The 17,170-nt window shown below is 47.6% G+C and overlaps 1 protein-coding gene across 1 annotated transcript in view; it reads left to right on the top strand.

Moving 5' to 3' along the window:
- Window positions 1-16,319, top strand: part of DPH6 (diphthamine biosynthesis 6) — a 785,760-nt gene extending 769,441 nt beyond the window's left edge. Inside the window, exon 15 of the mRNA XM_069638528.1 lies at window positions 15,853-16,319. Within this exon, the coding sequence (XP_069494629.1) occupies window positions 15,853-15,971 (119 nt within the window). The 3' untranslated portion in view covers window positions 15,972-16,319. The remainder of the gene's footprint in view (window positions 1-15,852) is intronic.
- The last annotated feature ends 851 nt before the right edge of the window (window positions 16,320-17,170 follow it).

Here is a 17,170-nt window from a genome sequence, read left to right as displayed (position 1 = left end):
GGTCCCCTGCTTGCAAGAGGAGGTGTGTCAGACCCTACACCGCTGGCTCTGTTCACCTCTAGACCTAGGGATGTGTCGCTGGACATTCTAACAACCCTGCACACACTGGTCAATGAAATCCAGCAGAGGGTGCCTCCAGGACCTACGCCTTCACGGGACACACAAGAGCCTCTGAGGCTAAGCTCGCCCCCGTGAAAGAGAAAGGCCAAAGGGGGCGCTGGTCCTCGCCATAATCCCACTCCTCCACCACCACCACCACCTCATTGAGAAAAGACCCCACCCGGAGCCCTAGCCCGCATATGGGCACAGACACCGCTACCATGGCTACGGCCACCGACGACTTCATCACGGCCAATGGGGAAACTCTGCACGCGGACAAGCCCCATAGGGCCTCCCCACCCGGCGAAGTCAGATCCTTTCATTCCGTCATGCAAAGGGCCTCTGGACTGTCTGTTAGTCTCTGAGGAGACCAAGAAAGAAGGCTTCCTGTACCAACGGCGCAAGTCGTGAAAGAAGACCATCATGTCTGTTCCCTTCCTGGACGACGTCTGGGAAGATAGCCTGGCTCTAATGAGAAACCCGAGTATGGCCCTGACCAAGTGGGACAGCTTGGAAAAGAAGTACAGGGTTCCAGATTCTGCCCCCAGGTGCTTAAGGTCTCGGGTGTCGCCTGATTTGTTGGTCTCGGCCTCAGCCAGGAAGTGCTCGGTGAACCTGTCATCGTCACCATGGACAGATGGGTGCTGGACGCTCTCGGACAGGGGCACACCTTGAAGTTCCAACGCTGATGTCCCTGTGTTCCGCTGATTCAGTGACAAGAACAACATGGACCACTACTTCTGCAGGAGGTGCAAGCCATGTTGCAGAAGAGGGCAATAGAACATGCACGCCAGCATCTCCGGGGCTCCGGAGTATACACCAGGTACTTTCTGGTTCAAAAGAAAACAGGGGAGGTGGAGGCTGATCCTAGATCGTCATAGTCTCAACAAGTATTTGAAGTCCCAAAAGTTCCAGATGGTCACTTTGCAACACGTGCTCGGCCAGCTAGAATGGCAAGATTTTCTAACGTCTTTGGATCTGGAGGACGCCTACCTCCACATCCCCATACACAAGAAACACTGCAAGTTCCTACGATTCGTAGTTGAAGGTCAGCATTACCAGTTCAAGGCTCTGCCTTTCGGCCGGAAATCAACCCAGGGGTTTTTACAAAGTGCCTGGCCCCGCTGGTGGCACCACTTTGTTTACAAGGCATCTACGTATAGCCCTACATGGGCGACTGGCTGGTGCGTTCACGCTCACACGCTCTTGCAGGCGAACACACATCGAAGACCATACATCTGCTGACGGAGTTGGGGTTCTCCATAAACTATCCGAAGTCTTGCTTGACGCCATCTCAGGACGCACTGTTTCTACGTGCCCGGCTCAACACAGTGTTTGGCATCGCACACGGAGGAGATGGTGAGAGCCATATAAGGCAGGGTACAGCGCTTGTCGTCGGTTCAGACGATGAAGGTTCGGTCGATCAAGTCAGTGCTGGGCATGATTTCCTCCTGCATCAGCCCCATTCGCCTGTGCAGACCTCACATGAGGCCTCGCAAGGATTTCCTGGACGCAAGGTGGATGCGGGTGTCAGAGAATTTTGCAGACAAGATCTTGCTCAATGAGGAGTTCAATTGGGCGATTCCGTAGTGTGGAGTACAGCCGCATCTCATCCAGGGAGCTCCATTTCAGGTTGCTCCTTACCAGGAGACGTTCACCATGGACGCCTCTCTAGAGGGATGGGGAGCCCACGCCGGACAGTTGCATGCCATAGGCTTCTGCAAACCGGAGGAGAAGACCTCCACATCAACGTCCTGGAACTTAGGGCCATATTCTGGGCCTTCAAGTCTTTTCTCCCGTCGTTGAAGGGCAAGATGGAGGATCTTCACAGACAACACCACCACCACCATGGTCTACTTCCGGAAACAGGGAGGGGGCCTGCTCATGGGTGCTTTTCAAAGAGGTCCAGGACCTCTGGCAATGGGCCGTTCGTCAAGGCATATTCCTCGGGCCGTTTCATCTAGTGGGAGTCAAGAACACCATTTCGGACTCGCTCAGCAGGGAACAGCATTATTTCCACGAGTGGGAACTTCACCAGGACCAGGTGGATTTTCTGTTCGGCAAATGGCACCAGCCCAGATCGATCTGTCTGCAACGGCTGCAAACACCAAGTGCCAAATGTTCACCAGCAGGTTCCCTCAACCGAGGAGCATGGGAGGCACGTTCTCATTCCCGTGCAAAGTACGGTTCCTGTACGCTTTCCCTCCATTTTCACTCCTCTTATGTGTGATCAACACACTCAGACAGTGCCACTGCAGGATAATACTCGTTGCCCCGCCGTGGTCACAGCAAATCTGGTATCCAGGCTTAGTACGTCTGTCAGTGGCCCCATCCATCTGGCTGCTGCTGTCCCCGGATCCTCTAGTCAGAGAAGGGGTCGGGGGGGGGGGGCGATTCTGCATCATGACCTGGAGTCTCTGAACCTGAGGGCATGACTCCTGCAGCCCTAGAGTTTGGTGGTTATGCTTTACCTGCAGAATTTAGGAACATCCTGGCCAGGGCCAGAGCCTCGCCAACGCTGAAGTGCTACGGACATGAATGGAAACGTTTCTGTATGTGGTGCCGGAATCGGAAGATTACCCCTCTGGGTGTCACTGCTCCGCAACTTCTGCCATACTTGCGTTCCTTGGCCAAAGCGGGACTGGATCATGCCTCTATCAAGGTGCATCTCGCCGCAATATCCAGGTGCACCGGGTCCCCGGCAGACCTTCGCTGTGGTCTCAAAGGCTCGTCAAGGAGTTCCTCAAGGGACTCTTCCGGACTTTCCCGCCAGTGAAAGCCCCTGCCCCGGCTTGGGAGCTCAATGCTGTGCTAACTAAGCTCATAGGAGTGCCCTTCGAACCTATGCATCAGGCCCGCTCAGGTTTCTCTTGTGGAAGACTTCTTTCCTCGTGGCCACCACCTGTGGAAATTGAGGTCCTGTCTTGCAAGCAGCCTCACTTGTCTTTCCACGCTTCAAAGGTTGTACTGCGTACACACCCAACCTTTATGCCAAAGGTACTGTCGGAATTCCACCACAACGAACCTTTGGTGTTACCGGTCTTCTTTCCGAATCCGTCGTCGCCAGCGGAAAGGGCTTTGCATTCGATGGACGTTGCTCGTGCCTTGAAGTTCGATGTGGCACGAACAAAGAATTTTTGGAAGACTTTTCAATTTTTCATTAAATTTGGACCTGTAAATCAAGCAAAGGCCTTGTCGAAGGCTTCCATCTCCAGGTTGCTCTCTGGCTGCACCATGCACTGTCATCAGATTAACTTGGGTAATATTAAGAAAAAACATATTCCTAAATATATAGTCTTAAGGGAAGAAGGAGAATAAAGGGACGGAAAAGTTATCCCACATTAGCAACAGGACCTACTATTAGGAATATCAGATAAGGACTGGGGTAGGCTTCCGCATTACCTAAGAAGACGGCATTCATGTGCAGTTAGTATGTCATAATAGTCCCTCATAGGCCACAACCATTGGCTAAGTTGAAGGGTACCGTAGCAGGTACTGGTTTTAGACGTAGGTAGTAATGCTCTGTTATGCACATCTTGGTGACCTGTAAGGTCCTTTGTCCATTTTGGGTGGAGTACTTAAGAAGAGACAACCAGTCCTTGGGCGGCATAAATTAAGAGACCTGCAGGTAATGGTTTATAAAGAGAAAGTCCCAAGGAAAACCTAGTAGTTTTGTTTTTACTGCAAACACAATAATGTATTGGGGGTTGCCTTGTAGAACTCAAAATACAATTACAAAAGTAGTCAAAAAGGAGTGTATGCCGGTGCAAGAAGTAAAGCAGTTTTATTCCGGGCCACAGATGCAGCTGCGACAGCAAATTGAAACGGATCGCGGAACAGAACTGCATGAAAAGGCGCTGTCAAAGCACCGCCCTCGAAATGAAAATGTTTATAGAAAGCAAAATAATTAGCATTTGCGATCGTGCGACATAGAAACAATCTCGCCGCGCACAAATTATTGGCCCTTGCATTTTGGACCCGTATAGGAATACACACATTGCAATTGATCATTGGGTCCACAAACCTTCCCACACCGCCCTCAATTACAGAGTTGTGATGTCACAGTCCCCCCCCCCAATTCCCACAACACAAAATTATCTGATTGAAACATTTGAGACGACCAGCGGAACTTAATTATTCTGCCCTGGTCGCCTCTTTTTAACTCTCATGGGAACGGCTACCCACCATGACACCATCAGAGCCTTGAACCACGGACATACTGCTGCGCAATTGTTGCATATTGGGAACACTCTAACCCTCTTCCCAGGGAAAATGGTCTGCGGGCGATTTGAAACTGCTGTGGTTCTTGCCGGCTTCACTAGAAAATCACATTTCATAAATGATTTTGAATTTTAAAATGGTCATATATTCCTCTTTCACTGGCAGACCCTGTAAACTCTAATCAGTTGACCTTGAAAAAGAACAACCTCTGTGTGCTTCTCTCAACGCTGGCCTGGGATCGCATGCTCTGTACTAATGAACCAGCTGTAACAGCCTTTGCCGCAAGCAAAATGCTTGCACACGCTTAAAGCAGAAGCAAGCTTTTGGGGCCTATTTACCACTAAGTTTGATTACCTGTGCCCCAGGATTAGTTTTATTAAGCTTTTAATATCACAAATATCAGAAAGAGCCCCATCCCCTTTTTTACAGTGCTATTGTCGCATCTAAGTACGTTCCTTCATACAGCGCTGAACTAGAATTTTTATTACATTATTCCCCCCTGTTATTAATTCATTAATAACTAAATCATTTTTGGCTTATCGTTCTTTTTTAGCAACTTCATCTTTATGGATCCATATTTGTTCTAACCGTGTCATGTCTTCCTAGTCTCCTCCCAACTGTTCAGATCTTCCCCAACCCAGACACACCCTCTCTAATCCTTTAGGCATTGGATCCAGTATTGGTTATGATTTTCAACATCAGCAGGTTGTGTAAACACCCATCCATCAGGATTCTCTCCTTCATTTTCTCCCATTATTTTCTTCCTGCTTTTCATTTCTATACTATTCTTGATCAACACTCAAGGGTAACATCAAATGTCCTTTTTACTTATTAAAAAATACTTTGAAAATGTTCTTAATAACGCAGAAGGTGCTGAGAAGACAGTCACTCGAAACAATCCAGAAGGTCAGGTGGGCACCCATGCGAATACTCTGCCAAACTAGTCTTTAGCTTGCACTCCATTGACCTCGCTCGTCATCTTTCCCTGGAGTGTCCTTAACTCTTGTATAGCTGCACTTAAAGTTCCATTAGAAGCCTCACTATCAGGGTTTGCCGTACAGCAGCTTGACCCAAATCGGGTGCACATGCCTCCTTCAATGGCTGTTAGGAGGTCCAAAACGAAACGATTTTGAAGGGCCACCAAGCGCAACGCCCTCATCTCTTCTTTGATTGCGTTTAATCCTTTCAGTCTAATTAGCTAGTTGTAATAACTCATAGCGCGTTAGCTGCAGCCATTTTGAATTGGCTGCAGCCTGCACTCCTGGAAGTAGCAACGAAGTAAACAAGGTTGCAGCAGAAGAGAACAGATGGTACTCATCCGGAATAGCAGCCAGGTTGTCTGAACTTTATCTGTAGAAATAGTTGCTTTCTCTATTCCTTCTCATTATTTTTCCTTGCTCATTTTGATGTGCCATATTCCCCTTCGGTGCGATCTTCATGGCAGTGCTATTTCGAGGCACCACAAGTGCAGGGATGTGCAAAGTGACGAGCGCGCACATTACACTCCAGTCAGCCAGGAGCTGGGCATAGGCTCTGGACCCGCAAGTACACCAAAGATCCATCAGTGCTGCAGTTCCCTGCTCCAGCGCCGCATTCTGCATAACCTTGGCGCAGCCCAGATTGGTTCACAGGAAAATTGACACATTTGACCTGAAACACAAAGGGAATCGTGTAAAGCTCCTTTGTCAACTGGCTGACGTTTTTCATGTAACCAAGTCAAGGCATGAACACGCTTTCTCCAAGTAACAGTTTTCATTAACCTTGGCTACCACATTTTGCTCAAAACCCACCAGTCCTTCAGCACAACATTGCATTATTCCCCCCTCCCATTTGTCCCCATACCATACTGCTCCCTCTATACTCATAAGTGGTCTCGTATGACACCAGGGGACACTTTGGCCTTCTTTCGTTGTGCATTGTATTCTTTCATGCTCTTCTATTTGTAACTCTCCATCATTATACTGTACTACTTTATGCTTTGTTTCCTTATTTTGGAGCATTCGTGTTAATTTCACATAGTTGTCCTCATAGACATTTTCCATCTTCATCCACCCAGTGAACAGCTACTTTGTTTCCTTGGAATAAACTTAGAGTTCTACAAAGTGACAGGTGCATCAGGTATCCCTTCTCCTCATAGGACACAGCCTGGGGCAGAAGAACCTAGGACATTCCTACTACGTGTGGAATGAGAGAGCACACGTAGCATGTGCCATTTACTCTCTACCTTCCCACACGCATTATCTCATACCAGATATTGTCTGTCAATGAACTGTGCTCTTGCTCGGCATTATGGTGGACGTCCTCCCCATCCATCACATTCCTCCTTCCTATTCGTCTTTCATTCATTTGTGTTCACTTTTATCTTTGAATAACATAAAACAAAAGCATCAAATCTATACTAAAACATGTCAACATCATAACACTCCAAAAACCTGACAATTTCATTTTCTTGGTCATATTTCTTACAGTACAACCTTCTTCTGCTCCCTCTTTTGCTGGTTTTTGATAACATCTCAAAGCAGTTAGAAAATGAAAAGAAAACACTTATACTTCCAATCATGCAGTGCTTTGGGAGACAGTACTTTTGTCTCTGCGAAGGTCCGTAATGTGGACTGTAGAGGAGGCATGGTATCACAAAATGGTATCACAAGTATGACACTGGCACAATAGGTACAATTTGTAAAAACCTTTATTGAAGTTTCTGGTTTTGACAGAATTGCAATTTCTCCCTGCCCACCTTGTATCCTTTGTCTGCTAACAGTGTCAGTAGTGTCACTGCGTCCTTTCTACACTCTTCTTCTGTTGTGCTGCACCCTAACAAGTCGTCAACATATTGTATCACTGTGTTCGCAAACTGTAAATTGCTCAAGTCCATTTGTATCACTTTGTTGAAGAGGCATTCTAGTATGTTCGTACTGCGTCCCGCAATATGTAAAGGCGGTGATATACCTGGAGTCTGGGTGTAGTGAAATGGAGAAAAAGGCATTCTTTAAAACAACCAATGTGAAATAGTGAGCCTCTACATGAACGCTGCAAAGAATTGTCAATGGGTTTGGAACCAATGAATATTCTGCCGCAATAATGTCATTCCGAGGGCGTAAATCCTGTATAAAACGCCACGCCCCTCCCTTTGTCTTCCTAATCGGATAGATAGCTGTGTTGCAAGGTGATGAGCTCTCCTGTATTATGCATTGATGCCATAGGGCATGCAGTGTCTCATATATGCCCTCATCTCTTTCTCGCCAGACCGGGTACTGCTGCACTCATGGCAACAGTGCTCCTTCGTTTAACTTGATTTGTACTGCCCCTACCCCTTTAAGTATTCCTACATCATAGGGTCCTTTTTGTCCACAAACTCTTGGGCACATTGTCCACATTTTCCTGTAAATATTGTGCTTTCTGTTTGGTTATCTGGATCATCTGGGGGCACCGCCCTTTCTGTTATGTGTACTGGACAAGATAGGCTCAGTTTAAACACTACCTCTCCTCCTTTGTCTTTTATTGCAGACAACTCACTGTCACTCCTGTCAATGTCAATGTGGGATCAATCCATAATATTGAGCACCACCATATGTTGTTCTCGTCAGTGTCAACTAGTATAATCATGTCCTTTTGTACCACTACGTCCTCCGAGTACAGTAGAGTGTGTGTGCCTGAGCTAACCGAGGAAGGACAATGAGGCCTGAACAAAAACTCATTGGACACCTTCCCTTATATCCCTGGCAACCATCCCAACAACACGTGTATTCCGTACACAAACACCTCGGTGTGGGTATCCCTCTCATTGTGCTGTGTGCTTAGTATGCCTGAATCAGTACTGCCACCCGAGCTGGATACATCCCAGGTATGGTGCACACCATCCCTTTCTCTGAAAATGAAATGGTGGCATTCAATTTGCTGAGTAGGTCCCTCCCCAAAATATTGAAGGGAGTGTCTTTTGAATACAGCAAAAGTGCTTCAATATGCTGTGTCCCTATTGTCAAGAGTACATTTTTTTGTCAGAGGAACTTTCAAAATTGTCCCCGAAAAGCTTTGTGTGTCCAAACTTTTGTTAGATAATGGAAATCCTTCCTTTATGCACGATCTGGTTGCACCAGTATCTATAAGAAAGGAAAATCCCCTCTCCTATCTGAACTGCTACCACTGGTTCCTCCGCAGGGTCTTCAGTTACTGCTAGAACAGGGCACACTCGCACTCTCCGTTGGCATCCCTATTGGGAAAAAGTATTTGCAGATGACGTAAATGGGTTACCACCCACCATTGTCACTCCAGTTTATTGGGTTATGGTGTTCTGATCCAATATTGTTACCCCTTCAGATATCTGCATCTGCGCTGGTGCCTGAAGTACACTGACTCTACCTTGAGTTCCTGTAATTTCCCCATTCTGTGCTGCACTTGTCCCTGGGTAGTAATACCCTGAGCCTGTGCGGGCTGTATCTGTAATATCTGTTGCTGCTGCATTGCCTGCATCTGCTGTGGGGTCTGCTGCATGTATGTCTGTTACTGCCATGCCTCTGCAACTAGCGGGCATGTTTGTGCAAAGTGTCCAAAATGTGCACATGCAAAGCACTGTACCCGCAACGTGGAGTCGTTCCGCTGGATCCCATGCCCCTTCCCCGTGCTTAGTATCCCCTCCCAGTTTGATACAGTCCCATGTACCCATTTCCTCCGCCTGCCTGCATAACCCCTAGCTGCTTCTGCATGCTTATGAATGCGGGCTGCTGCTGCATCTGCACCGTTTCTCATTGCTGGTTGGGTGGCACCTGAGAGTAACCTCCAGTCTGCACTACCGTGGCAGCTGGAAGCCCCCTTTGCTGGGCTTGTAGGACCACTACTGGCCCTGTGAATACTGCTCCCTCCATGGGTATTTTTGCTATTATTTTCTGAACCAATTTGTTTTCTGCCTTGGTTGCATGACCAACTGACTCCTTATCATTCTCCTGTTTTTTCTTGCAAAACTGCACAATTGCCGCCTGTATCTCAGGCCACCACTTTGCCTCAATTCCCACAATCTTTTCTAAAGCGACCTGGAGGCAGGAGGCCATTCAGCTTAAATGGGAGCACCAAGTGGTCAGTCCACAAAACCTGGTCAGAGGGGACCCAGGATATGTTGATTGAGATTTAGGTCAGCTAAAATTGATTTTAGAATTATTTTAATTATTTCGTTTGAGTTGCTCCTTTAATTATGGCGAGCTAAGTCTGCCATTCACTTTTGAAAGCGTGTATCCGCATCACTTTATTTTAGTTGAATTTTGTTTAGCTTATTGTGTTCGCACTTTCATTTACGTTCCTTGTAACATCACTGGGCTACTCGCGGTTGGGGGTGCCAGGCCTCACTACTGGGACTACCAGTCTAGGTAGCGTTCAGGTTACACTCTGAGGGGCTACTCATTATAGGTAGTGTTCACTCCGAGGGGCTTCTCAGTGTTCAGGGTACACTCTGTGGTCCTTTTCCGTTCAGGGTACACTCTGGGGTCCTTCTCCGTTCAGGTAGTGTTCAGTTTACACTCTACTGGGCTTCTCAGTTCACATAGTGGTCAGTTACATATGCAGTAAGCACCCTGACAAGCTCAGGTACTGCTTTCTTTACAGTGAGCTGACTAAAATCAAGACTTTAAGAAGGGGTTCAGGGGAGCACTAGTGAAAGTTTACCCTTCTGTGGACTAGTAGATTCCAAAGACCATTCAAAGATGGCGGCCTCCAGGGGAGATGAAGGCGGCAATCCTAGTTCTGAGATACTGGGTGCAGGAGCGAGCCCTCCTTATGACTGGATCACACTACAGCACCTGCCTTGAAAGGTAAACCATGAAGAGGCAGATTTGGAGATTGTACGCAGCACTGGTCCTAATTGCACAGGGTTTACAGGTAGGACCGCGGGATTATCTGCCAGTCCAGAAGCAGAGATGAAAGGGATCAGAGGCGGTTGGTGGAGAGGGAGGGATCACTTACCGGTTTTCAGCTCCAGGATTGTCAACGTGCCTGGTGGATTTTGCAGGATTGTGTAGACGAAATGGGTGGTTGGGAACTCCATAGATCTAAGGCAAGGGGGTTGCAAGTGAGTATTACTTGTTCAATGTTCTGCATGTGAGCCCCTCTGTATTTTTTTGCCAGATTCCCAGCGGGAAAACTGCAGAGTGGGGTATTAGACCTTACAATAGACTGTAAGGTCTAATACCCCACTCTGCAGTTTTCCCGCTGGGAATCTGGCAGAGTGGGGTATTAGTACCCTACCATCTTGCCCATCGTCTGAGATCTTGTGCCAATTGCCTCGAGGTTTGAAATAAGGGTTGCATTTGGTCACACAAAGCCACTCACAGTTTCTGTAAGGTCCAAGGGTCTAGTGCCCTCCTTTCATGAGTTGTAGCAAGGTCGGCTCTCATGGACTTTCAGTACTATAACCAGTGCTGAGTCCTCCACCTACGATGCCTTGGGGTTGGAGTGTTGACAGTTAATTTCTTTCCCCTCTGTCCTTGGCAGAGTTTCAGACTGCAGTAATGTCTTGGAGCTCACCAAAGGCACTCCTCTCAGGGGATCCCTCCTGGCACAAGCTCTCGTCTGTCATCATAGGTCTGTGCTTGAGCCCTCAATTAGTTCTGCCAAGGGCCCCCCACGGCCGAAAAGGTTCATCACAGAGAGGCTTCTTTTCCCCCTCTCATTATCGCCTTTATATGCCCTCAGAGTCATTCAATCTTTCCCCTGGATCTGGGTGCCAAACCCCCAGGAAGGTTCACAATTATGCCTTTTTCTACAGGACAGGATTGGGCCAGAATCCACAGCAAACTGTGTGGACAAGTGTTCTTACCTACCAAGACATGCTTTGGGGGATTTCTCTCAACCTCTGTCTGATTCTCTCTTTCCACCTCCTCGGTACAGAATCACTTCTTCCACCTTCCTTCTTCCTTTCTTTCCTCCACCACAGTATCTGCCTCACACCCCTACTTCTCTCCTCCATCACCTTGAGCTACATGAAAGTGTAAGCCACCATTTTAGAGTCAGGCGGCACTGTCATGGCAGCCACCTGTCTCAATCATGGCTTCCTCGTGGGCCTTCTGGCTCCCGGGCAGCTTCTTTGCTGTAATCCCTGGACCAGGAGCGTGTCTCTTTTTTAGTTTATTTTTGTTGTCTCGCCCCAGCCACTCATTCAATGACTGGTGCAGGACCGGAACACTTCCTGGTTGTGCATTGAAGTGGTGGCGAATTTACAAAAGGTAAGTGATCCCACTAGCTCCTTTTCTTGCCCCCGTAGTCCCATTTAGCCCATTTTGTTTAACTCCCCAGTTCCTGTTTGCCCTTTTTTTTTACCCCAGCCCCATTTAACACATTTTGTTGCCCCTCAACCCGTTTAGCGGCCCTCAGTCCTATGTTGCCCTTTTTTGCACCCATCCCGTCCCGTTTTGCCCTTTTTTGATTCATTCCCATTTGGTCTCTTTTGTTGCCCTTCAAACCCTTTAGCTGCCCCCAGTCCCGTTCTGCCCCTTTTTTTTACCCCAGTCCCTTTTTGCCCCAGCCCAGTTTTGCCCCTTTTTGGACCCCAAACCCATTTAGCCCCTTTTGTTGCCCCTAAACCCCTTTAGCTGCCCCCATCCTGGCTGCCCCCTTTTTTGATCCCCAGTCCCATTTAGCCCAGGTTCGTGCCCCCTTTATCCTCTTGTCCTCACGCCAGTTACTTTAGCCCCTTTTCCCACACTAGTTCCTTTTAGCCCCTTTTCTTGACCCTTTTGGTGCCCCAGTCTCGTTTAGCCACTTGTGTTGCCCTGTAGCCCCCTTTCTTGCACCTAGCCCCCCTCTAGCCCCCTTTCCTGCCCCCAACATCTTAGCCCCTTTTGCTACCAACAGTTTGGCTTAGGTCCTTTTCTTGCCTCCAACCCCCTTTAACTCACTTTTTTTGTCCCTTGACCCCTATAGCCCCTTTTCATGCCCCTTTTTTGTTGCCCCCCCAAACCCTTTTAGCCCCTTTTCTTGCCCCCAAGCCCATGGCACAGGCCCCTCCCCCGATTTGCACAACCATTTCCCAGGCTGCGCCCTCCCCATGAATTCCCTGGCTCTCCCAGGTCTAATCAGAGCTAAACAGAGTGCCAAACATTCAGAAAATCAAAATGGGCCAATGTCGAGAAATAATATCAAAGCATGTTTTGGGTGGATCCAGAGAAAACCCAGTGCTAAAAATACCTTTTATGAAACCGTCTTCACGTAGAAAAGAAAGTTCACGAGTATTCGGAAAGAGCCAGGTGAGGTCTTGGCTACATTTGATGAACTTTCATGGGCACCGTCAAAGGTTAAAGAAGCAGTGCTTTCCCTTTCCTACGTAACATGCCAGGCCACCTTTACTCTACAGCTGTGGTGATGCCAGCATCATGGTATAGTTGACTTTAGTGCCTGTCGTAGTGATGATTAATTTGAGGTTTTTTATAAATAGGTAAATGCTGTAGACTTTTAACTGTGGCCTGCATTAAACAATCTGTGTGAAACATGCAAGTGGGGGTGGCAAACGTCTAGTGGGGTCCCAAATGGGGTGCCACAAGGGGCTTGTTTATCCCCCGCCCTTTATAATATTTTGACGGTTCCCTTCTTCTTCACTAACTATGCGGATGGCACGCAGTGTGTCATCCCACTGTCTCTGGCAATCGGCAAGAGGATGAAGAGACCGGTAACAGGATACACAAGCGTATTCAAATCTGGATGCTAAAAGATGTCTTGGCTCTAAATAAAGAGAAGACAGAGCTGATGATGATAGGCATAGAAGCCAAACTGAGGAAGATGGGCAAGGAATACTCTCGTTTTATAGTAGCAGGCTGTGACATTAAGTGAAGACGCTGGGAGTCTACTTGGATAAGAACTTGAATATGCAGGCCCGTGTGGGCAGCTTGGTCTCGTCGACCGCCTATCACTTTAAATTGTTAGCGCAGATATACCCGTACATCTCCCAAATCAGTTGTGAAACACTAGCCAGAGCCAACATAGGGTCAACAATTGACTATTGCAGAAGCCTGCTTGTGGGCATTGCAAAGTCAGACAGCGATAGATTGTGATCTGTTCAAAATAGCGCCATCAGAGTGATTATGGGCCTCAAGAGGAGGGACAATGTGTCTGAAGCCAGATATAGTCTGCACTGGCTTCCAATCAAGGGCAGAATTCAATTTTCGCCTTCTCCTGATCACATATACCTGACTGGGGTTCGTCCCCTATATTTGAGAGAAGTGCTGGCCAATAATGACAGCACCAGGACCCTCAGATCGAACATCTTGAAACAACTCAAGATACATGCGTGTAAAATTATGCAGGTGCAGAAATACGATTTCCTACCCGTAGCTCTGAGAGTTTGGAATGCCATCCCACCGATCTTAGGACAATCAGCATCACTCCAATATTAAGGAAAAAATTAAAGACCTGGCTGTTTAGGTGATGTTGAAGGGATTGCTCCCTCCTTGCGCGGCGCTGTTTCTTATTTCTGGTAGCCCCACTGTTTGTACTACATGTAACTTGTTGTCTGTGCCCGTAAGCCGCTGGGTCATTTGGTGCGCTATATAAATATTTGAAAATAAAGTAAATATGTAATCTCATTCAAACTGAATTCGAATATTTTTACAGTCGTGCATATATGCACGGCGAAATTGGATGAGAAGTTTGCTTCTTGGCACTCTTGGGCCCTTCCTTTGACCTGGTGAAAATTGTAGGCCCAAAATTGAGATATTGATTCCTCCCCTCCTCCCCTTACTTTCTTCTACGCACTTACTCTATCAGAATTGTCCCTGGACCTAGTATGATAGCACCTTCGTCTGTCGCTCCCCCATCCCCTTACTGTTCCACCCCCCCCCCCCTCCAGCACTATCTGAAACGTTGTCAGGCCTAGTACGATAGTCGCTTGTTTTGTTCCTCCCCTCCCTTTCTGCACCCCTCTCCCTCACCTTTTGTTTTTCTCCGGCTCTACCAGAAATGTTGTTGGGCCTAGTATGGTAGTCGCCTGTCTGTTTCCATTTCCTTCCCACTCCCCCCCCATTCCTTATCTATGTCTTAGCTCTTGCAGTATCTGAAATGTTGTCAGGCCGAGTACGATAGTTAATTTCACATCCTTACTGTTCATAGCCTGTAAGAATGTCGTTGTATTTTCCCTTGTTCCCCCCTCCCTTGCCTTGAAGCGCTTTGAAACACATTGTGTATAGGCGCTATATAAATAAACTATCATATCATATCATTGGTATCGTGAACAGTTTAAGAAACCAAATTCAAATACAAAAATGGGGCCACGATTGGTGGTTGCCAAACTGCACTTCTAAGTCTGGCAGCCAACTTGAGTTCGCAAATTTTAAACCACAATCACAACCTTTTCGAGTGGAAAATGTAATATCAGTCTGCTGATGGATGCCCTGACTCGGGAGAGAGCATGGACCGTGCCCCTCAGGAGACAAATATACCCCTTTAAAGAAAAAAAAGTCAAGAATAACATGTGTGCCGGTCCGGAAAAAATCCTAGAAAAAATGCAGGTAATTCCAGCTCTGGCATTTCTTTTCCGGGCAGGCACACTTCAGTTTGCCAGTGGAGGCAACGGATCTCCCGATCAGGCACCTACCGGCAAATAATTGCCACAATCACGGCACTGGTAGCACCGGCGCCGGTAATTCTAGAAATTCTATGGGACTGTATGGGAATGGGAATTTACCAGCTCTGTGCCACCTTTAATATCCCGGTAATACTGGGATATTGGATGGCGGGAATGGGAAGGGAGTTTTGCTGGTATCCCGCTGGAATTACCAGCAGGATACCAGGAAATTTTTGAGGGCCAAAATAAAGTTTGTAAACACAAGAGGCAAGTTGCGAACACTTTTGCACATTTATGCAGTTGTTTACAACCCCTGACAAACTACGGATGACATTTAGGGCTCCCTCCCCAGGGCCAGCAATCGTCGACCATTGGTAGCCCCACTGCAATCCAGAGGTACCAACTGAAAGAACTACTGGAAAAAGCAACCAGGAGTAGTGTGTCCGGCAGAGTGGGCATATCTCCTGGAACTTGTGCTTGGGCACTACAGGAGGGGGAGGATGAGGTGGGGGGGGCGGGTGGGGTGTGTGTGTGCGTGTGTGTGTGCGTGTGTGTGTGTGTGTATATCACAAAAAAATCACCAAAACGTCTTTAAGGGTTCTTTGGTATCGTAATATATTGAACTACATTTAAAAAAAGAAATCTTACAAATTCAAAGAAAATAATAAAACCTTGTTTTTATTCCATCCCGCAACCATACAGTTATGGTTGAGCTGGTAACCGTATCTGGGGAATTTCAGTGGTGTTATCAAGGTTTTGCATTGTAACCATAGCGTCCCTTCCGTCGTTGACCTCATTTCCAGGAATTTGCAACGTATTTAGCGTAGTTTATTATATTTCTGTAGGAAAGAACTATAAATCCTTTGTTTGTTTAATGAAAGTATTAACACATTTAGGTTTATAGATTCGTTTGAATTGTTATTTGATTTTACCCGAAGGTGCATGCGCGTTTTGTTGCCAGGAAATCCCCTAACCTGGGTTTTCTCTCTTTTTAGGGCTGCGTGAAGCCGCGGAGGAGATGTTTGGTGACCATGCCCCAGCTGTCGTGGCTGTCCCTGTGCTCGACTTCCCTGGACACCATGTGCTGCACGTGGCCTGCTGGCTCAGCGCCTAGTCTCAGGAACCCTCGACTGCAGCGTTTCCACTGGAGACGCCGGGGTGCAGGGCGGAACCAGGCGACTTCCCCAGACACCATGGCATGCCAGTGTGTCCCTGGGCCACGGCTGATGCCATGTGGGTGAGCAAAGCATGGCGAGGAATCCTGCCTGCCAAGGTTCAGGGAACTGTTCCATGGCGTTCAGCCCTGGGGTTTCCCAGTGACCCCTGCTGTGCAGCTCTTGCCCCTGCAGCAGAACACTAGGCAGTCTGTGCTGATGTATTGAGCAAGCAGACTTTTATAACCCTTGACAAAAACAACCTTCTTTTTTATGTGTCGTATTTATTAAAGCAAAACTCAGACGATGCTGCCTTGTAAAGTGGGTCCTATTTTTTTACTGGTCGAAACACATTTTTTACTGGCCCATTGGAAGAATGTCGGCCCATAATTCCTTTGAACTTGTTCCAAATACGCATCTGGCCAATTACATCTTCTACTGACCACGAGCTGATGGGCAGGTGGACTTTCCCATGGTTGAGCAAACATCTTACATTCGAAGGCAATATCAGAACTAGGTGTGTTGCACATTTAGGCAATGCCTAAGATAAAACTAAGCCCCCAGCGGTCAGAAGGAAGAGTCAGCTTAAATACACACAGCCAACACCTTGTAGAGCTTTGGTTAGAGGCGCTCATGGTTTGCTTGATACGTCCACCCTGTGGTTTGCTTTATACGTCCACCCTGTAGTTTGCTTGATTCGTCCACCCTGTGGTTTGCTTTATACGTCCACCCTGTGGTTTGCTTGATAGGTCCACCCTGTGGTTTGCTTGATAGGTCCACCCTGTGGTTTGCTTGATAGGTCCACCCTGTGGTTTGCTTGATAGGTCCACCCTGTGGTTTGTTTGATAGGTCCACCCTGTGGTTTGCTTGATACGTCCACCCTGTGGTTTGCTTTATAGGTCCAACCTGTGGTTTGCTTTATACATCCACCCTGTGGTTGCTTTATACGTCCACCCTGTGGTTTGCTTGATACGTCCACCCTGTGGTTTGCTTGATACGTCCACCCTGTGGTTTGCTTGATACGTCCACCCTGTGGTTTGCTTGATACGTCCACCCTGTGGTTGCTTTATACGTCCAACCTGTGGTTGCTTTATACGTCCACCCTGTGGTTTGCTTGATAGGTCCACCCTGTGGTTTGCTTGATACGTCTACCCTGTGG

The sequence above is a fragment of the Ambystoma mexicanum genome, chromosome 14 (assembly GCF_040938575.1).
Source record: "Ambystoma mexicanum isolate Mex_15411 chromosome 14, UKY_AmexF1_1, whole genome shotgun sequence".
Taxonomy (NCBI): domain Eukaryota; kingdom Metazoa; phylum Chordata; class Amphibia; order Caudata; family Ambystomatidae; genus Ambystoma; species Ambystoma mexicanum.
The sequence above is the reverse complement of the archived record's forward strand: the minus strand, read 5'-3'. Positions and strand labels throughout refer to the sequence as shown.